At 33.8% G+C, this 22,354-nt stretch overlaps 1 protein-coding gene across 4 annotated transcripts in view; it reads right to left on the bottom strand.

Moving 5' to 3' along the window:
• The window catches only part of ATM (ATM serine/threonine kinase), a 140,916-nt gene that overhangs the window by 82,661 nt on the left and 35,901 nt on the right, over window positions 1–22,354 (bottom strand). For 3 of the 4 annotated variants that reach the window (XM_067038886.1, XM_067038887.1, XM_059068247.2), the window contains 15 exons: window positions 21,867–21,992; window positions 20,839–20,928; window positions 19,582–19,753; window positions 18,271–18,470; window positions 15,696–15,778; window positions 15,442–15,597; window positions 14,325–14,400; window positions 13,592–13,722; window positions 11,552–11,672; window positions 9,611–9,784; window positions 8,117–8,286; window positions 6,372–6,618; window positions 3,222–3,337; window positions 2,147–2,273; window positions 1,426–1,625 (listed from right to left, as the gene is read on the bottom strand). In XM_067038886.1, the coding sequence (XP_066894987.1) occupies window positions 1,426–1,625; window positions 2,147–2,273; window positions 3,222–3,337; window positions 6,372–6,618; window positions 8,117–8,286; window positions 9,611–9,784; window positions 11,552–11,672; window positions 13,592–13,722; window positions 14,325–14,400; window positions 15,442–15,597; window positions 15,696–15,778; window positions 18,271–18,470; window positions 19,582–19,753; window positions 20,839–20,928; window positions 21,867–21,992 (2,189 nt within the window). Of the gene's footprint in view, window positions 1–1,425; window positions 1,626–2,146; window positions 2,274–3,221; window positions 3,338–6,371; window positions 6,619–8,116; window positions 8,287–9,610; window positions 9,785–11,551; window positions 11,673–13,591; window positions 13,723–14,324; window positions 14,401–15,441; window positions 15,598–15,695; window positions 15,779–18,270; window positions 18,471–19,581; window positions 19,754–20,838; window positions 20,929–21,866; window positions 21,993–22,354 lie in introns of those variants that run through there. The other variant, XM_067038888.1, reaches the window with a different exon arrangement.

Genomic DNA, 22,354 nt, shown 5'->3' with positions numbered 1-22,354 from the left:
AAACAGTGGCAATGGAAACACAAAACTGTGAATGTAATTAATATCACTGAATTGGACACTTTAAAAAATGGTTAAAAATGACAAATTTTATGTTATATATTTTACCAAAACAATAAAACCTAAAGAAAAAATATTAGTGATGGAAAAAGACTGAATGACTATACAAACACGTGACTTAAATTAAAATAAAAATTATAAAATATTTTTTAAAAGCCAAAAAAGAAAAATATGAGAAAACAAAATGGAAATAGATATCTTCATGTGCTTTGAAGGACTTAAATTTATTTGATGGCAATGTTATCTACTAATAAGAAAACAAATAATAGAGACATCATTAAAGTCAATGGAAAGGAATAGAGATGCTAAAAAGAACATACATCCCAAAATCTATAGTAACTGTGATGCTGTGATTTATAATAAGAAATATATATTTGGTCCCCATTTCTGGCACAGAGTTCCTAAAACTCTTGGAATTTCCTGTGACGAGAACAATAAAGGAGTCTTTTTTTAATGTTAATGAGTAAATTTGGGGAAGCACCTAAGAATGGGGGCTGGTTGCCAAGAGAACCAACCCTGTGATTAGAGGGTTGAAACTTTTGGTCCCACCTTTCTGACCTCCAAGAAGGGCATAGAGAGATGGAAGCTGATTCAATCACCAATGACTGTGATGATTTCATCAGTCATGCCTATTTAATGAGGCTTCCATTAACACCCAAAAGGATGGGGTTTAGGGAGCTTCTGGGTTGGTGAACACTTGCAGGTATGGTGAGTGAAATGCCTGGAGAGGGCATGGGAGCTCCATGCCCCTTCCCCATACCTTGCCCTATGCATCTCTTCCATCTGGCTGTTCTTGAGTTATTTCTTTTTGTAATAAACTGGCAATCTAGTGAGTAAACAGGTTTCTTGAGTTCTGTGAGCCACTCTAGCAAATTAATCAAACCTAAGAAAGGGGTCACTGAAATCTATAGCCACTGATAACCTGGGCTTTCAAATGGCATCTGATGAGGTTGGAAAGGACAATCTTGCAGAACTTGAGCTCTTAATCTGTGGGATCTAACACTATCTACAGGTAGGTATCAGCTGATGTCTGGATAATTCCCTGGATGTGTACAGGGAACCCCTCTTCGCCCCCTACCACACACACTGGAAGTGGTGACCAGAACTGCTATGGTAATATATATATATTTATGGCAATCTAAAATTAGAATATTTAAAATGTTAAAGACCCTTAATACTTAAAGATTTCTAGAGTTGGAGAAGTAGTGATGCACTTTGTAAAATATAATAGGTAGACATAATATATATTAAAAAGGCAAAATTCAGAAAACAATACTCTGGCTTCTAACTTGCAGACGCATATACATTTTCAATTAAGATGAAAGGGTAGAAAAATTACTTATATATTGGTCTAAATATATTATTTACCTTTGGTTGATATAGTGAATCAAAGTATAAATAACATCTCGAAGAACAAAGGCCCAAGCTCCTCCTAAGCCACTCTTTATATCATTCATTAATAAACTAACAAACAGGTGATATATTTTAAGAATTCTATGTTTTTTATAAACATTATTTGTCTCAACTGCTTGCTCACATATGGCTAGAAGAATTTTCTGATAGGAATCCTAGAAAATAAAGATACATTTAGTAAAAACTTGCCTAATCACATATACTCAGCCCATAATACATACATTTTTTATTCAAAATACAGAATTCTAAATTATAGAATTTTGTTTTGGGTTTTGATATCAAATGCAAAATATTACATTAAGAAAATTACTATCTTAAACCTAAAAAACTACTGTCAATTTACTTAGTTTTCAGATAGTAAACAATAATAGTATATCTTTAAAATATACATTTTATATATATATATATATATATATATATATATATATATATATATTCCCTGAGCCAACATGACTAAAATGTCATGAAATTCAGCCCTCATATGTGACATATTTCAATTAATACTGACAAGTAAAATACCAAGATATAAACTTGTAAATGAGTGTTTTTTTAAATTTATTCAGATAAATTTTCCATTTCTTTACTTTTTTTCTCTTTAAGATGTACTTATATAGATTTTCTAACTGAAAAAGAAGGAATTCTCCCTTCAGGTATTATACTAGTAATGTATACTTACAGGGCTTTTGGAAAGAATTTCTAAAATGCTTTTATGCTTGGTTTTGTGGCAATTGCTGATATAGGCAAATGTCGCTTTAATCACATGTGATGGAAAATGAGGTGGATTAGGAGCAGGATCCAAATCCCTAAGAGTTATAGAATAAAATACAGTCATCATTTTCAGAAAAAAATTATCAAGAAAAAACATTTTCTTAATAGACAAGTGAAAATCCAAAAAGAAAATTTAGATTACAGTAACCCCAAATTTTGAAATAATTTTCTACTGAAAACTAGACTTTTAATAAAATCACAAATGACATTATCACAGTCTATATACATCAATCAGAATACCTAAATACTTTAACTTTCTAAGACTTACTCAATTTTAAACAATTTGCTTAAAAAATCTTTTATGAAGTTAATGGCAATTCCACAAATGAGACTTAATATCAATTCACTTCAGTTATGAATTAAAGCTCTATGCTAGTACTATAAACACAATATCTTAAGACACAGCAATCAAATACTACACCAAATGAAATTACATACGTAAAAGTATTTTAATAGATATTATTACTATTTTATACACTTAGCATTGTAGAGCATATAAAAAACGTTAAGGGCATTTTCAGGTAGCTTACAATCAAGCTGAGAAAATAATTTTAACATTCATATACAGCAAAGTGAGTTTCACATCCAAATGAAATTAGAGTACAGTAAGATTCCCCTAGCAAAGGAGCATGATAAAGAAAAGGTGATACAGAAAGCCAAGTCATAGATAAGAGAACAAAGAATAATGTCATGACGAAGAAAATTTCATGAGACAGGAGCTGGAAGAATGCTCAAATATTACAAAAAGATTAAGAAAAAGGTCACTGAATTTGCGAATAAGGTGGTCCATTAAAAGATCAATTACTGTGGAGAGGCTACAGTAGAGCAGATACTTCAATTCAAAGGTAATTATTTTTAAAGAAACAGAATTTAAAAGCAGAGTACATGCCTAACAACTGAAATGGACATTTGAAAGCGTTAACCAATAAACTTCCCAAGGTTCTGAAATTGCAGCTAATTCTCTAAGTTAAAAATACCCATACCCTGAAAAGTCACAGGGGTCAGTGCTTTGGCTGGCACCAGAAGTTGCTGGTTCATGTAACGTCATTAATAACTCCACCACAATCTCTGGTAAATTACTAATGAATAAATGATCAATCTGCAAGGATACAAAATTAAAATATATTTAAGTTTTCGTGTCTGTGATCTTTAAGACAGCTTAAGGGGCTCATGTTATTGCCTCATTTCCAAAATTATTCAAAGTGACCAAAGATCTAAGATCTGCAAGACATACAGCTAACACCACTTTTTTCTGTTATGCAGCCGACCGACAGACTGAAAGGAAAATAGAGAAATCATACCAAACAAGACTCTCTTAATCCAACTCTTTTGTTTAATTTTAAAGAATCATTTTAAGATATGGGGATATATGTATATGTATAGCTGATTCACTTTGTTATAAAGCAGAAACTAACACACCATTATAAAGCAATTATACTCTAAAAAAGATGTTTAAAAAATAAAATAAAATAAAAAGAATCATTTTAATGAGTAAGGCTTCAGGTCTAGCCTGAAATTCCTCAACCTAATCATTTTCCTGCCAACCAAATTCCCCACTGATGTATACTGCTCATCAATCTACATTTTACTCTTATTTGAGAACACTATCTCACTTAGAGAACTTTACTAGTAAGAATTCCCAGTGACTGGCAATAATCATCCCTTTGTTCCCTGCATAACTTTTCCCCAGATTTCTACTTGGTTGATATCCCAAATTCGGAGGCTAGCTGCTATCCACATGCCCTGTCATCAATAGTAGGCTAAATCCTCCCGGACAGGAACAGACCCTTCATCATCCACTTCCTGCCACAGTTAGCCTCACTAAAGGCATTAAGTTCTCTAAATATAAAGAATGGGTGTACTACATTACACCTTAGCCAAATGAATGAGAACTGTGAAGTCTTAAAGGTGGATTTGTTAGCTCTTGAAATAAGGAATTACAGTGCTTTAAACCAAAAGGCAAATGGCTGATTTATTATCTCTACTATCTTTACCTCTTCCACACAGAGGTCTGGAAACACTTCCTAATATAACAAAAATATTCTGGAATGTGACACTAAAGAAATCTAACGATCCTAGCCTTTCCCTGGGCTTACACATTAGTTGTCATGTCATCATTTCCAAGGTTTAAGCCCTTTAAAAAATCCAGCCCCGGGGCTTCCCTGGTGGCTCCGTGGTTAAGAATCCACCTGCCAATGCAGGGGACACGGGTTTGAGCACTGGTCTGGGAAGATCCCACATGCCACGGAGCAACTAAGCCCGTGCACCACAACTACTGAGGCTGCGCTCTAGAGCCCGCAAGCCACAACTATTGAGCCCACGCGACACAACTACTGAAGCCCATGTGTCTAGAGCCCGTGCTCTGCAACAAGAGAAGCCACCATAGGGAGAAGCCCACGCACCACAACAAAGAGTAACCCCCACTCACAACAAGAGAAAGCCTGCATGCAGCAGTGAAGACCAACGCAGTCAAAAATAAATAAATTAAATAAATAAATTAAAAAAAAAAATCTAGCCCCATTTTCAGTATATCTGGAATAAGTAAGGTCAAACTGCCCAAATCTGATTAACATCAGAGGAAAAATTAGTGAGTTTCCCTGCACACAGATGACAGCTGACTTCATTAATTTCATGATTCTTTAACAAGCCAGATCTGTAATGTTTAGCTAAGGTACATATAAATTATTCAGATATCTAGGTATAGCTAAACAGTCTTATAACTGTAAATATTCTAAGCATTCAACAACGGACAGTTTTAGAAGACTCAAAGACTGATAATAGTGGTACCAACACTTATCCACAGAAGAAAGAATCTTGAGTGTTTCAGAGAAACTGCATATTAGAGAAAGAGAAAGAATTAATTTATAATGATGATGCTAAATGAAATTGAGACTAATAAAAATTAGATTTATGTCTTTAACCAAGAAGCTAAGACCTCTCTTCATTCTTGAGACTGGTGTTTTAATCAGGGTTTAATGTAATCACGCTTCCCTTCTAGACTTATTCTGACTCATAACTGCTATCTATTGGTTTGAACACATAAAGAAGAATAGTAAAAGTAGGCCTGCTCAGAAGTCTAAGCTGGGAGATTGGGTAAAAGAGGCTAGAGGCAGAGTGTCTTTCATAATGTCCATACCCCCTTGGCATGCCAACATTCTGTTCCAACTGCCTTTTGGGCAGGGAGTACCTCTAGTCACCATCTGCCTTCAGACTACAGACTTAGAACCAGTTCTGACTGGGAATGGCTCACCTAAGCAACTGAGAGTCTTGCTGTTCCACTTGTTGGTTCAACACAGATAACTGGGCAACAAAAAAAAGAGTCTCTTGAAGTGTATCCAATTGTAATACTAATGTTGACCAAGCTTGGTTAGTCATCCTTTACTCACATTAAAAAAAAAATTGGAGTGACCAATCCTCTTTTACCTTAAAAACTTTCCATATGTATTTTAATATAAGTTGCCTCAAATAATTTTATATATATATAAATTACTATAAAACAAACAGAAATTGTTAGTTCTTTTTTAACTTTACTCCATCTTTCATCAAATAATGAGTACTCAATATATATTACATAGTTGGGATACATCTGCAAAAAAGAAGAAAGAAAAAAATCCTACCTTCACAGTACTTATAGTGGAGAAGGTTGACAAAAACCAATGAACATAATTCATAAGTAAGTTACATCATATGTTAGAAGGTAGTAAATGTCATGGCAAAAACAGTGTATGGGAACCTGGGATTGTACTTTTCCTTGAAAAGTGAAGGGTTTGATGAGATTAAAGATGAAGTGAAAAAGATTTTCTATACCTTGTTCAGTATTGTTTGAATTTAATAACCAGCTTGCATTCATGTATTACTGCCAATTAAAACACAATTTTAAAAGAAAAAGTGGTAGAACTATTCCAAAGTTTTAAAAAAATTTCTGATTAAAAACATTTCATTTAAAAGCTAATCAAAAGGAGAGAACACTGTACAACAATAATAAAAAATTAATGGATTGCCTATGTTAGATGGTGATTATCACATAGTATTAAATTTAATTGCATAAATGATGAATAAATAGCCTTAAAGTTTTAAAGTTAAACCTCAGATCAATTAGGGGATAAAAAGTACAGTAGATGTTGAAGTCATACCTGTTTTCCTAGTAAGTTTTCATCTTTAAGCATATCATAGACTTTGGTAGCAGTCTTTCTTTGCTGTGCCATACCACTGTCTCCTGTATCCTCATAAGCAAAGTATGGAAGAATATTTACAATAATCTTTGGGAAGCAGTCTGTCAGAAGACTTTTCCAATCCTCTTGAATCTGATTAGCAATGGACTTTACCTCATCAAAATGACTTCTAATCACAAGATGTGGAATCAAAACTTTATAACAAGACCTAAAAATATAAAAATTACGATGTATATTAAAATGTATACATTTTAAATATACATTAAAAATATAATGTTTCAAAGTAAAATTTTATAATATAGTCCTTAAAATAATAAACTGGTTTTGGGAATTCCCTGGCAGTCCAGTGGTTAGGACTCCATGTTTTCACCATGGATTGATCCCTGGTCAGGGAACTAAGATCCCTCAAGCTGTGTGGCACGGCCAAAAAAAATAAAAATAAAAATAAAAAAAATTAAATGGTTTAATAAGCATCAGAGCATCACTTTATCTAGATCATTAAGCACCCTTTCTCTAATTTTATAAATGGAGAAATGAAGTTAAGTGAATTCTAAATAGTCACACTAGATTCCATATATATGTGTTAGCATAACGGTATTTGTTTTTCTCCTTCTGACTTACTTCACTCTAAGAAAAAAAAAATGTCATGAAGAGATTAGTGGTAGGACTGGAATAAAACACAGACCTACTAGAGCATGGACTTGAGGATATAGGGAGGGGGAAGGGTAAGCTGTGACAATGTGAGAGAGTGGCAGGGACATATACACACTACCAAAAGTAAATCAGGTAGCTATTGGGAAGCTGCCGCATAGCACAGGGAGTTCACCTCTGTGCTTTGTGACCACCTAGAGGGGTGGGATAGGGAGGGTGGGAGGGAGGGTGATGCAAGAGGGAAGAGATATGGGAACATATGTATATGTATAACTGATTCACTTTGTTGTAAAGGAGAAACTAACACACTATTGTAAAACAGTTATACTCAAATAAAGATGTTAAAAATAAAAAAATTAAAAATAAATTAAAAAATAGTCACACTAAAAAAAAAGAGATCACCCTAATAGTGTGATCAAAAACAAGTGAAAATTGAATTTATTTCTTCTGCATAATCAATTTATGGAAAATTATTGTAAAGTGAAAGGTGAAAGCAATTAATAAATTCAAAGAATAAATGTAAATATTATTATTGTCAAAATGAACAAACAATAAGGACAACTAAACAATTACGAATTGCCTTCCCAGCATCCTGATACCGAAACATTATTATTTAGTTGTTTCAAATCTCTCCATTTTCAAAATTTTCTCCTCCAGACTTGGAGTTAGTAAATACTTGTACATTAAACTTTCAAACAGAAATAATGACTAAATGGCCCATAGTTAAGCAACAAATAAGAAAAATAAGGCAGAAATAATCAGCCACTAATAATTTACCTTCGATTTTTCATAGGGAAGATTATTAAATATTAAAGCTGAAAGAGACCTTAACGATCTCTATATGTAACTCCCTTACTTTAAAGATTTAGAAACCAAGTCCCAGAGGGTGTTCATGTGGCTTGCCTGAAGTCATGTAGCTGGCTACTGGCACAGCTAGAACCAGATCCTAAGTCCACTTCAATACATTTCCATTAAAAAATGCTGCAACACTCACATTATCATTAATACCTAATTTTAAATTAGATATATTTCACATGTGACAGATGTAAACCTACCGGTAGAAATCTTTAATGTTTGTATAGTTTAATAAAATAAAAGGAAAAGAAGATAAGCTGTATTCAGTATCTTGAAGATTTATCCATTGCAATACCAGATAATCCAAATGAGAAGCCATGAAGTCTTCTAGATGTCTATATCCAAAAGTTTCAGAAACTTTCTCTAAAACCTACACAAATCAAAAAAGAAGTCAGCGTTTTAAGAAAATAATGAAATAATAAATCATTTAAATCCTTAATATTTACAGTATGACTTCAGGCATTCATTTAACTTTTCTATACCTTGATTCACTCATCTATTAGATGGAGATAATAAAGGAGCCACTTCAGCAAAACTCAACAAGAAAAATGTATTTAATATAATTACTCAGTGCCTCGTACATAGCAAACCCTCAATAAACGTTAAATGAATAAAAACAGAAAAATATGTTTCAATTTTCAAGATTTGATTATATTTCATTATAAAGTAAAACAATTCTTCTCAGTCCTAAAGCTAAATGAGAAAAATACAAACACTATATTCCACATACAATAATAATTAGGTAGTGTATCTGTATAATTTTTCTTTTTTTTTTTTTGTGGTACGTGGGCCTCTCACTGTTGTGGCGTCTCCCGATGCAGAGCACAGTCTCCGGACGTGCAGGCTCAGCAGTCATGGCTCATGGGCCTAGCCGCTCTGCGGCATATGGGATCTTCCCCGACTGGGGCACGAACCCGTGTCCCCTGCATCGGCAGGTGGACTCTCAACCACTGTGCCACCAGGGAAGCCCTAACAGTATATATATATATATATATATATATATATATATACTTTTTTTTTTTTGTATAATTTTTTTTTTAAGTAACTTCTTACTTTAATACTGAGAGGTAAAAGTTTTAACTATCTAGACTGATTACTTATAGGCTGGTCTATTGTAAAGCTCCACTGCAAACCATGCTAGTTATATCAAGCCATGATCTATCACCGGTTCATCATGTAAAAATCTAGGATGTAAAGGCTTGGAACTTCCCAAACCATTAATGCTGAGGTGTTGGAACAGGGGCAGGAGTAAACATTCTACAACACTGTGTTGGACCTTGATCTTCCTAATTATGCAACTTAAAAGCTTTACAGCTCTAAAATTTGACTCCTGGCCCTGCTAGATCCCAATGTCCTGCTCCAGAATCCACTAAGCAAAACACGTACTACTCCTTTTTTCTCCACTTCCCCCAATAAATACTATTCCAGAGGGCCTGGTTTGCATGATGACAGGTCACTCACTCTCGTTAGTTCAATGACTGCCTTGTGAAATGCTCTTAAACTTAACGTAAAAAATGACACTGTATACAAATAAATACACTTTTAAAAGTTACTGCTTTCTAATATTCCAAATCTAAAAAATAAAACTGTCTCTAAGTCTTTAATAAATGCCACATTAAAAATCTAGCTTTAACCTTAAATGTTTAAAAGTTACCCAAGGAAGATTATAATAAAAAATATTCATCCACAGTTACCTTTTTAATGAGGTGAGGCTCTAATCCATTCTCTTTCACAGACTTGCATAGGGCGAATAAAGCCTGTTTTTCACATACAGGGCTATAGTATAACACCACAGCTATCATCATCAGTAAAATGGCCTTTCTATTACAAAGCTCATCCAAAATATCAGAGTTTTCAGCTCTGTGGGACTTCGGAAGAATTTTAAAAACAATATGCAATGTTAATATTTAAATATTCCAAATAAACCAACCAGACTAAAACCAGAGTACACCACGACAACATCTAAGCAGCCCGTGAACAGTTTTAAATCCTATATTGATGGAGCTAAGAAGAGACATTATGAGAAAGGACCACAGTTTCTACAGAGGGAAAGACTGCTTTTGATAAGATCTCATAGAAAGAATTACCAAACATTTCAATGGGTATAAAGCACTTTAAAGAAAACAAAAGAGAAAGAAATTGCAGGAAAGAGAGACTAAAAGCTCTTCAACTACCAAGTGTTACCTCCTAAGACATTTACCATTATAACTTAATATATAGCTCTTTATTCTTTAAAAATATTATCATATATATTACTAAAAAACCAATAAAGTCATGCAACTAAGATAGAATGATATATGCTTCTAGTTTAATAACCAATCACTTTTCCAACAGACATGTACATTTTTTGACTTGCTATACTTGGTAGAAGTTTCTACTCACATTTGGAAAAAACTGCCAGTCATTGATTCTATTGCTATTTTTGGTACAAAAAAAAGTAAGGACCTAATTCCTTTACTAAATGGCAATCACTGAAATGTTTGAAAATAGCTATGAGGTTCCCACTCAGTCAACTCCTTTACCTATTCCTTATAAAAGATAGATCTACAGACTCTCTAACATTCAGACTCTCTAACACTCTAGCAATAGTTAAAAATTTAGTTTTACTGGGAACTAAACCCAACATGCTATGCAAGAGGGAGGAGATATGGGGATATATGTATATGTATAGCTGATTCACTTTGTTATGTAGCAGAAACTAACACACCATTGTAAAGCAATTATATTCCAATAAAGATGTTAAAAAAAAAGAATAGAAGATTCAAGTTCTTTCTATAAACTTGTTCATTACAGTCTGCTTCTATTAATGACATCTAAGACAGAATTTGCTTTTTTTTTGATAACAATGTTGATTCATATTATGCTGTCAAGATGTAAAACTTCTTAGATCTTTCTCCAAATGAATTGCTATCAGGTCAGTATTCTCCCTTTTTGCACATGACAGGCTGATTTTAAAATATATAATATGTGTTATTTCTAGTAAATTTTAAATGAGTATTATTTACTCTCATTTTTCCAATCTATTGAAACCTTTTTCTAAATTCACATTCTTTCATGCAACTTTCCTCTTCAGTTTGGTGCTGTTACAGAATATATAGTCATTTGACTAACTGCTTCACATACTTTTAATAAACAAATCAAGGCATAGATAAATGAATAAATTCTACCACTAAGACAATTTTTGCCATTTTAAGAAAAATATTATTCTACAGAAAAATATGAAAATCATAACGTTCATTAAACAGCACAAAGATAATTTGTTCTTCCCAATTAGAAAATTTTTTCTCAATCCATTTCTTCCTATTGTCACCTGTTCTGTGAATTAGCTTTTAATCAGATCTTACCAAAAAATAGTTTTTAATTTAAAAATAAGCCATTTATACTCCCATAAAAACTCAGTAAATTCTGTTTTTCCTACAAAAATGCTGCATATAAGTTGAACCAGAAGAAACTGTCATTATTCAACCAATTCTGACCTATAAGTAAAGTAATTTCAATAAATTCATATAGCTGTTCTAGTCTAACTTTATATTGTGAACTACTGGATATATACTGTCTTAGGCCAAACTTGGTAAAGTAATATGTGGCATATTTATAGAAAGCATATAACAGCAAATAAGCATTACTAAAATTACCACTTCTCTCATTCCTTCCTGAGCTTTCAAGTATGAATTTTCAAACGCTGCTTGCTGAAGCTTCAAAGGAAGTGCTTTCAATAATGTGGAAGGACCTCCTTTTTTCATATGCTGAAATAATCTTAAAAAAAAGCAAAAAGTGAAATATAAACCACACTTTCCAAAACATATTTACAGGGCAAAAATAAATCACTCTGTGAGACATACTAACATATTAGATTTTCTTTCAAAAGACCACGGAAATGTGAGTCAATAGAGTGAGTCATAAGCAGTTCAAATAAGCAGTGAGTCAATAAGCAGTTCAAATCTACTGCTTAATATTAAGGTCTTTACCATATACTCCATTTTCTCCTAGAACTGAAAAGGGTCTCAACAGACCTTTTAGACTATTGCCCAAACCTGAATATCCCTGAACTCTAACTAACCAGAAAAGAAAAATTGTCCTCTGGTCAAATACCAATTAGAAGCAGCCACAGACTCTTACATCAAGCTGCTCTAATACTTAATCACAACTTAAAAGTGGATAGCTTTACTGTCTTGATATTTCATTACAAAAATTTTATGTGACAGAGAAAAGCTGATCAGTGCTTTTTGCATAATGTACAATCATATTTAAGGACAACTCTTTAACCAATTTTGTCCTTTATCCTTTATTACTAATCAAAACTTATGAAAGTATCAACTTTTTTGGTGTTCCTCTGACTCCTTCAGTTTCTCTAATCTCTCTTAAATAGCCTAATATTAGATATCTAACAAGTAAACCAATAAATAAATAAATAAATAAATGCTATGCTCATGCCACTCATGAATTTTTGCATTTTTGAATCTCAAGAGATTTTTTTAATGCCACCACTACCCTGCTTTATTATATTCAACTTATGATCCTCTGTAACCCCAGATCTTTAACTTTAGTATATATTTTCTATCTTTTTTAAGGGCTTAAAGTAAGCACACATTCATTAGCAAACCTTACAATGCTCTATGGTTTTTACTAAAAACAGTCCTAAGCCTGAGCAGTTAAGACACGATTCTGACTTATGAAAACATTATTGTGAGAAACTAACATACCATTGTAAAGCAATTATACTCCAATAAAAATGTTTGAAAAAAATTATTGTCAGCATATCCAAATTTTGAACACATCTAACACATGTATTTATGTGACTGCTGGGCAAGTTCTTTATAGCATTCTTTAATTATTGGTCACGTACATTTGAACAGTAAAATTACTTAAATGATCTTCAGCTTTGATGTTTTTAAAGCATAATGTAATTTTTTTTTCAAATGTTCATTTATTTTACAAATTATTAAACAACTGGCACATTCCAAGTATTATTCTAGGTACTAAATATACAAGAAAAGAAAAATCAATGCCCTCTAGGAGCTTATATCCTAGGTAAATGTGTTAAAATACAATTATTTCAACTGGTGATAAATGCTACAGAGAAAAATAAAGCAGAGAGGTGTTTTATTTACAGGAATGTGAGGTAGGAAAGGCAGAGGTAGGTTATAATTTAGAGTTTTAAGATCAAGTTGATAACCTGATAAACATGCAGTTGTTAAAAAAATTAATATTTGCTTCTTCAGGTACTCAAACATAAAACACATCCCTGTGAGAGAAACACTCCAATGTCTAACTCTATGTTCACTTGAATGAATATGATTGTAATTAGCACAATGTAAAACGTGTTAATTTTCATTTTACAAACTCATATAAAATCTCAGTAATATCCAAACATCCTATATCTCTTGTAAGTGGGAGGAGACACACCTCATTCAACTCAACCACTTACTAGCTGTACGGCACTGAGCAAATTATCTGTCTAAGCCACAGAGTTTTCATTAATAAACTGGAGAAAATAATAGTATCAAAGTGATACAGTTGTCAGAATTAAGAGAAAACATAAATGCCAGGCATACAATATATGCTCAGTAAATGTTAATTATTTTTAATATCACAACTAGTGAACTATGACTGTCCTACACATTGAATTGCTATCTGCAGCACTCCAGACACTTCATGAATACTTGACCCATTACCTATTGATTGACAGTGCAGCCAACATGCGAACTTGGTGATGATTATCAGCAAGAAACTGTGGAAATACTTCATTTACAGGGAAGTCTTTTCCCATTACATTCAGAATAGCCCATTTTGAATAAGGATCAGCCTATGGGAAAAGAACAACTGAGGTTAAATGTGAAATACTAAGAGAAAAATCAACCATTAACAAACAGAAACAAAGACTGCTTTAAAAATGACAATGGATCTGTCATACAGAGTGAAGTAAGTCAGAAGGAGAAAAACAAATACCGTATGCTAACACATATATATGGACTCTAAGAAAAAAAATGTCATGAAGAGATTAGTGGTAGGACGGGAATAAAACACAGACTTACTAGAGCATGGACTTGAGGATATGGGGAGGGGGAAGGGTAAGCTGTGACGAAGTGAGAGAGTGGCAGGGACATATATACACTACCAAATGTAAATTATATAGCTAGTGGGAAGCTGCCGCATAGCACAGGGAGATCACCTTTGTGCTTTGTGACCACCTAGAGGGGTGGGATAGGGAGGGTGGTAGAGAGGGTGACACAAGAGGGAAAAGATTTGGGAACATATGTATATGTATAACTGATTCACTTTGTTGTAAAGGAAAAACTAGCACACTATTGTAAAACAGTTATACTCCAATAAAGATGTTTAAAAAAAATAAATAAAAATAAAAATGTCAATGGAAACCATACTAATAATTGAAGTAGAATAACTCACCTCAAGCAAAGTTTTAAGGCATTTTACTAGTGCCATTCTTACAGAGAATGTGCATTTTCCCTCCTTTGTTAAGTGCCTGAAATAAAGTATGTGTCTTAATATCAAGTAATTATTCCAATAAAAGCACAGTAAAAAAAAAAAATCACTGGACATTAAGGTTATTCTAGGCTGCTTCCAAAATTTCTTTCCATGCTAAATTTAATTCTCACTATGTGGCATATGCCAATATTCTCACCTTCCAAAAATTCCAGATAAAATAAATTGGTTTGAAAAGGACTGCATTTTAATGTATGTTATTTGTGTAACACAATTATGTCTCATTTTGGGGCTATCCCACTTCAGCTAACCATGTTATAGAAAACTTGCTTTAAAAGGAAAACTTTTTTTTTTTTTTTTTTCCCTGTATGCGGGCCTCTCACTGTTGTGGCCTCTCCCGTGGTGGAGCACAGGCTCCGGACGCGCAGGCTCAGTGGCCATGGCTCACGGGCCTAGCCGCTCCGCAGCATGTGGGCTCTTCCCAGACTGGGCACAAATCCGTGTCCCCTGCATCGGCAGGTGGACTCTCAACCACTGCGCCACCAGGGAAGCCCCAAAAGGAAAACATTTTTAAAGTTGTTGTGTTGTTATATCAAAGACTTAAAAACGACATTCTATACTGACTCGGAAGTCCTTGCCCACCAAATGGTAGGAGGGCTCTAAATTACATATATATGCTCCTCTATAGGTGTCTTGGTATTATCTCACACTATGACTATATGCGTGAAATAACCAGATAGTGACAAGGCCAATTTGTCCACTTTAGGAATATAAACTACTCAATTGATTTAGACTTGTTGCACTTTGCTTTATTCATCATACATGTCAAACTATTAAGAGATTCAAAATTCGCAGGGAAATACACTAAAACCACTTTAGGAAGCCAAGTCTTAAGCAGAAAACAATGCAGTTCTTCAAGCAATTAAGGAGGGAAACACAAATTACATTTCACTATTGTTAAAAGATGTATATAGTTACATTCAAGAATTAGAAGAAATCACTAATGTAGAAATGAATGCAAAGTTTGCATTTATATGCAGATGTGGCAAAAGAAAAGCAACTCCACAATGTCTATACCCACCAAAATGCTTCAATCACTGTTAGAAACTGTCCTTGAGCATCCCTTGTGTTCTCAGCATCCATATTTCCTTGACATAGGTTCGTCACTATGTGAAGGACATGGTTTAAAATGGTTTTACAAACATCTTGGTCACGGCGATACAAAGAACACACATTGCTGTGAGGGAAAAAAATTTAACTTTATCAGCATAACAGAATACACCAGTTTAATTTACAAATTTAGAGTGAATATTTTATATGGTTTTAATGTCTTACGATAGTGGTTTTAGAAGTTCAACAACATCTTCCATTGGCAAGGGATATTCTTCTCCAGGAAGGTCCTTTAAAAGCACTAGATACTAAGAGAGTTGGGTGGGGGAAATTAGCTTTTTTTTTTCCATATATCATTTATTTAAATAAGTACATACATGTAACCATAAATTCATATATAAACACGTGGGCATACACACACAAGCAGTGAATTTTTATGAAGTAATATAATTACAACAAAGGTGGGGGGCAGGGGTGTTTTGAAGTCAAACAGAGCTGGATTCAAATCCCAGCACCATAACCTGTTACTACTTGAGTGGTTAAAAAACTTGCCTTGTCATCTGAGTCTTTGTACTCCCAGCTGTAAAATGAGGATATAGCACTTACCTGGCCAGATTACTGTGAAGATTAAAGGAAATGAATGTAAAGGTCTAGCATTTATTGTAGGAATTCAGTAAGTGGCAGTTGGTATCACTGTTGGAGTTAAGTGCCTGAGCAAGAGTCTGAAACTATATTATGTCACCACCCTCCGAAAACAATGCTTGGGGATAACTTCAATGGTTACAAACTATTCTAAACGGGCTTCCCTGGTGGCGCAGTGGTTGAGAGTCCGCCTGCCAATGCAGGGGACAAGGGTTCGTTCTCCGGTCTGGGAAGATCCCACATGCCACGGAGTGGCTGGGCCCGTGAGCCATGGCCGCTGAGCCTGTGCGTCCGGAGCCTGCGCGTCCGGAGCCTGTGCTCCACAACGGGAGAGGCCACAACAGTGAGAGGGCCCGCATATCGCAAAAAAAACAAAAAAAACTATTTTATTAATGAATTTTGGAAAGCAGAGATAATTATGGGCAGTGAAGAATCCAAATACCCTGACTTATCTTCCTATAAGGCAACCTTGTAAGGCTCTCTATGGAACAATGGATATAAAGGGCTACTCAGCAACTACTGGTTGTTATAACTAGTAATTATAACGAGGCAGCCAGTTTCTGACAGCTGCCAAATAATTTTCTAGCTGTATTAAGAATCAGAAGGCATTTTTTTCCTATCATCTGTATGTAGGAAATTGTTTCTTACTCCTTCTGACACTATAAAAGAATATTAAATTGGACCATTTTAAATATTTGCCATGAGAGTCATGTGTGATGTAACTGAGTAGGTCTTGAAGTGACTTTGAACATCAAAGCCCCAAGAAAAGCATACAGCCCTCCCCACTGGTTGGGGCTAGAGACTTGACTAGAGTGTTTGCCAGGGTTGAAACCAGGGAATCAAACATGGCTCAAATAAGCATATTTGCTGGGGCTAGGGGATTAACCAGAACGTTTACCACAGCTAGAACATGACAAGGAATTCTACCAGGGACTCAACCTGAATGTTTCCAAGAGGTTCTAATTAGGGAATAACTTAGCATGTTTCCCAGGGCTGGGGAAATCACTTGCCATGTATGCCAATTTGCTGGGACTAAGGATATGACCATGGACTCATCTAGGATATTTGCTGAGACAGGAGCTCTCCCCACATGTTCACCAGCACTGGGGCTAAGGGTATGGCCCACACGGTTGGGAGATAAGTTACATGTAATAATACTGAGTAAACAAGTAAATGCACTGAGGTTAAGTGGGAAGCCAGGTTTCTTACTGTTGGAAAAGGGAGCTACAAATATGGACACAGAAAATAAATCCTATGATGTTACATTGGAATTGGAGATATCTATCAGTAGATGAATAAAGTGATGAGAGAAGGGAAGGAGAGAGCTTACTTTTGTTAAGTCTAAATCTAATCATGAGGAAACATGAGATAAACTCAAAGTGATGGATTCTATACAGCAAGTAGCAAGTGGCTGTACTATTCAAAAATATGAAGGTCGTGAAAGATAAGGAAAGACAAAGGAACTGTTCCACACTGAAAAAAAACTGAACAGACTTGACAAATAAAGGCAATGATACAATGTTAATTTCCTGATGATTATACTATGGTTATATAGGAGAGTATCACTGTTTTTAGGAAATACACACTGAAGTAAAGGGGCATCACGTCTGAATATTTAATCTCGAAATGGTTCAGAAAAAAAGTGTGTGCTTGTGTGTGTGTGTGTGTGTGTGTAGTGTGCAAAGAGAGAGAATGATAAGTCAAATGTGGTAAAATGTTAACTACAGAGGCTTATGAAGGAAATATGGGAGTTTTGTAGTATTTTAACTTTACAGTCACTTTGAAATTACATTTAAAAATTTTAAAGCATATAAACCAAGGTCAAGGCAAGATTCAGACTTCAACAACAATGTTATGTGAGTATTATTTTTACATTCAGAGTCTGTGGCTTTTGGCCTAGTTTAAAATAATAATAATTACACCTAAAGAGAATAAATCTATCCAAAGTCCATCCAAGTTTTAATGTTTCAGTATCACTTAAATTTTTTTCACAGTACATTAGAAGAAAAGTGTATTTTATAACTAGTCTCAGATTCATTTCTCAAGGAAGCAATTTCAAGTCTTCAAAGGTACTATATGATTCTAATACGTCAGTCCATTACATTTAGCTAGCAACATCAGACACAACTGAAGCACTTCTTCATTTCACTGAACTCACCATGTGTAGATGGAGAGATTTGGTAAGGTCTAGCATGCTAGAATCAATTAACATTAACAATTTCCTTCGAATATCAGCTGCTCTAAATGACACAGTATTGGTCTGAGCAGTGGTTACACACATACACAAGAACTTGAGCATGTCTAAAAAAAGTAGATCTTGCTTTGACAGATGTTCTTCAGCTAAAGGATTCATGGCACCTAAAAATAAAAAGCGCTTATTAAGACTAAGAGAGGTGTACAACAAATACATACATTGAACATTAACACAAATATCTTCCCCTTGAACAAGAAAAAAAAAGAGATTAAAATATATAGAAAGCAAAATTATGATGAAATTGATTACACACTAAAAGCTTCAAAATTCATAAAAGGTTACCCTAGGATTCTGTCATCAATAAATAATCTATGGAAAAATCTATATAGATGAATATTCACTGCAATACTGTTAGAAAGGAATCTAAATTTCTGACAATAAAAAAGTGGTCGAGTGGTTAAGAATCCACCTTCCAATTCAGGTGAAGCCAGTTCGATCCCTGGTCGGGGAACTAAGATCCCACATGCCATGGGGCAACTCAGCCCACACACCTCAACTAGGGAGCCCATGTGCTGCAAACTACAGAGCCCATGCATCAAAACTACAGAGCCCACACACTCTGGAGCTCACGCACAACTAGAGAGAAGCCCGCGCGCTGCAACCAAGAGCCCACACCACAATGAAAGATCCCGTATGCTGCAACAAAGATCCCGCGTGCTGCAACTACAACCAGACCCAGCCAAAAAATAAAAAATAAATAAGTTAATTAAAAAAGTGGTCTAGTAAATTATGGTATGTATGTTAATTGGGATATTATAGAGCCATTAAAAAGTATGATTATCAATAACACAAGTACCTAAATGAAAAAAATGCTTACAGTTATGTTAAAAGAAAACAAACAAGGTATAAAAAGGCATTTGAATGTTGATGCTGATTATAATTTTAAAAGGGTCTATGTAGAATAACAGAAAAAGGTAAACAATGATGGCATTATGGGTGCTTTTGCACTAACCTGCTTTCTATTTTCCAAATAACCTATTATGTTTTTATTTATTTAATAATTATTTTAAATTCCCCCATGAAGAATAAAATAGGAAACTAATAAATTCAATTAAAAATCAGGGAATTCTAAAGTGTATAGAGGTGAACAATCCCAATAGACTATACAAAAAGGAAATAAAATGAGCATAAAATTAGTATCTATGAGGTCTTTCATAATACCAAATCAATGTAAAGAGGTAAAAAAAAAATCCTATGCAGTAAAAATATATTTACCAATAGTAATTTGGCTCTCTCCAGATTCATTTGCATCAACAGCACTACTAGCAGGGTAATCATTAAATAGACTCATGGATGACTGATCCTCCATCTCCATTAGATTTTCATCAGTACCATCTTCCACTGATTCTACTTCTCCAAAATCAAATGGCTTTTTGATAATGGATACCTTCAAATAAGAGAAAGAAAGACGCTCCAAGTTGGCTTCTTTCAGAAGCATGCTGTCGTTAAAATTGACCTAATCAAACAATTCAAGATTCAAGTGTATGAAACCCTGCAGTATTATTTCTATTAAATTGTCCTGCAACAGGAAAACAGATATATAAACTGTATTGTCTACACAGAATAATACACAATCTTTACAAATGATTTCTTATATTAAGAAGTTTCATACTACCCTAAATTGATGAGGGTGTAGGTAAAATTATAAATTGGTAAGACTATTTTGGAGGACAATGACATTATCCATCAAAAAGTAAAATTTACATTCCTTTTGAACAAGCAATTTCATTTCTAGAATTTATCCTACATTCTTTATAGGCACAAATAGAAGGAGATGAAAGTATAAGAAATTTACTGCAGAACTCTTTGTAAAAAAAAAAAATCATTTAAAATTTTAATTACGATTAGTTGGGTTAAAATACATATATACTATTCCCATATATAATGAAATACCATGGTACTGCCAAAAAAAAAGAGTATACATAGGTATAGCCCTATGTATAGCAACATGGAAAAATGACCAAGTTTTATTATTAAATGAAAATACTCAAGTTACAGAATATTCTTTTGCTCATTAAATATTTGAATAGCTACTATGTGCCAGGCACTTTTCCACACAAAAAAGTATGTAAGCCCATTTATATGGAAAAAGAAAAATAAATATCACGATGAGAATATGTTGCTTGTCTGGCAAGGTTTTTGTTTTTATTTTTAAGAATAGAGAATTATTTTGAATTTTGGTACAATGTCATACAGAAAAAGGTACTGAGTCCGGATGATTAGTTCCCAATCACTTGGTCTATTATTATTTATTGAGAAATTAACAGCCAAGCACTATGCTAGGTATTGATATTAAGAAGCAATCAAAGACATTCCCCCCTGCAAACCAAATAACTTTATTTAATTTCCACATTTAAAAAACATAACATACCATATACTGTGAGATGCATCCCTTTTCAAGAGAGATTTCAAAGTTATAAAAAGCATCTTAGAATCAACGAAATATGGTAGTAAAATAGGAAGCATACTTACTAAACTTGTACAAATACTTGCAATATCATTCATTAGCTTTGATGTTAATAATCGTAGGAAGAAGCCAGATGCAATCTTATTTGGACTATGCTGTAATTAAGACAAACAAAACACCAAGCAAACAAACAAAGAAATAAAAACAAACAATTATTCTTTGCAGATAATATTTTCTCTATCTTGAATGAAATGCAGATTTTCTTTTACCCTGGAAATTATCAGAAAAAGCATGGATTAAGAGCTTACTATTAGGAGCAAGATATGAATTGCTTCAAAAATACAAACCTCTTTTCTTAAAGTAATAACTATAGCAAATATCTTTCATTGAGCATAAACAACATTAAAGTAAAATACCAGCTATTGCCCCTAAACATAAGCAAGCAATAATCATAGCTTAGAGTTTATTCTTCCACTCTCTCCTTCCCCACTTATACCAAAACACAACAAAACACATTAAAAAAACAAAAATACATGCTGATAATATTGATATATGGCCATGTACTTAACATTAGCTTTAAAAAGTGTTTCTAGCTATTATCAATACTCTGGTCTGGCTCAGCTACCCCTCAGGCCTGCTCCAAATCAAAACAAAGATTACACATAGTAGCACCCTTTCTGCCAAATGTTATGTAAGACTACCTTGGCAAAAGAGAGTAATGTATGCGCTAGAACTGTTTATCTTTGCAGTGCCCACTAGCCCTCGTGTACTGGTATGCACGTCACATACTTAGTAGTCAACAATTTTTTATTAAATAAATGAAAATACACTGGCAATAAAAGAGTCACCAATTAGTTGCATATTAAAGGGGTAAAATAATCTCAGGAACTTTCCTGAGAAGGTTAGTTTCGTGCAGTTAGTTTCATGAGAAATTCATATTACCTGTTGCTTTTTTCCTCTGGATACCACCTTAATTTACCAATTTAACTTAAAATCAGCATATCAACTTATGAATGGACCCAAAAAACAGTAACAACACCAACCAGTTATCCTCCTAGGTAGGCTATGCTGTCAAGTAGGAAGAACATCTTACCTTGGTACAGTTATGTAAGCAACGTGTACATAGATGCATCATATTTCTCAGTGAAACAATTCTACATTCTTCATTTGTCTTATTTTTAAACAAAGTGATACTTTCTCCTGCATACTGCATTAGAGACTATTAAGAAAAAAAGAAGGAAAAATCCAAATTTCAGTTAAAATCATAGCTTATTGATTGTTTTTTTGTTTTACTTAAGAAGTAAAAGTAATTGTTTTAAGAAGTTATACTTGGTTATAAAATATAATTAAAAATGAACAAATTTTTAAAAACAACAAATCTTATACCTTGTTATCCTTACAAATCACACAACTGACAGAATAGCACCCAGAGATAAAAGTCAGTTTCATGGTTAGAACCTACTTGATTAACACTCCTGGTTAAGCATTCTTTAGGATAACTGATCCAGGAAAAAAATTTTAAAGTACAGATAAACACCAGTATTTTTGTTAATGAGAATAATTTCAAATTTAAGGAAGGAG

Source organism: Kogia breviceps, chromosome 7 (assembly GCF_026419965.1).
Source record: "Kogia breviceps isolate mKogBre1 chromosome 7, mKogBre1 haplotype 1, whole genome shotgun sequence".
NCBI lineage: Eukaryota > Metazoa > Chordata > Mammalia > Artiodactyla > Physeteridae > Kogia > Kogia breviceps.
Note: the sequence above shows the minus strand (reverse complement) of the source record. Positions and strands in the feature narration are given on the sequence as shown.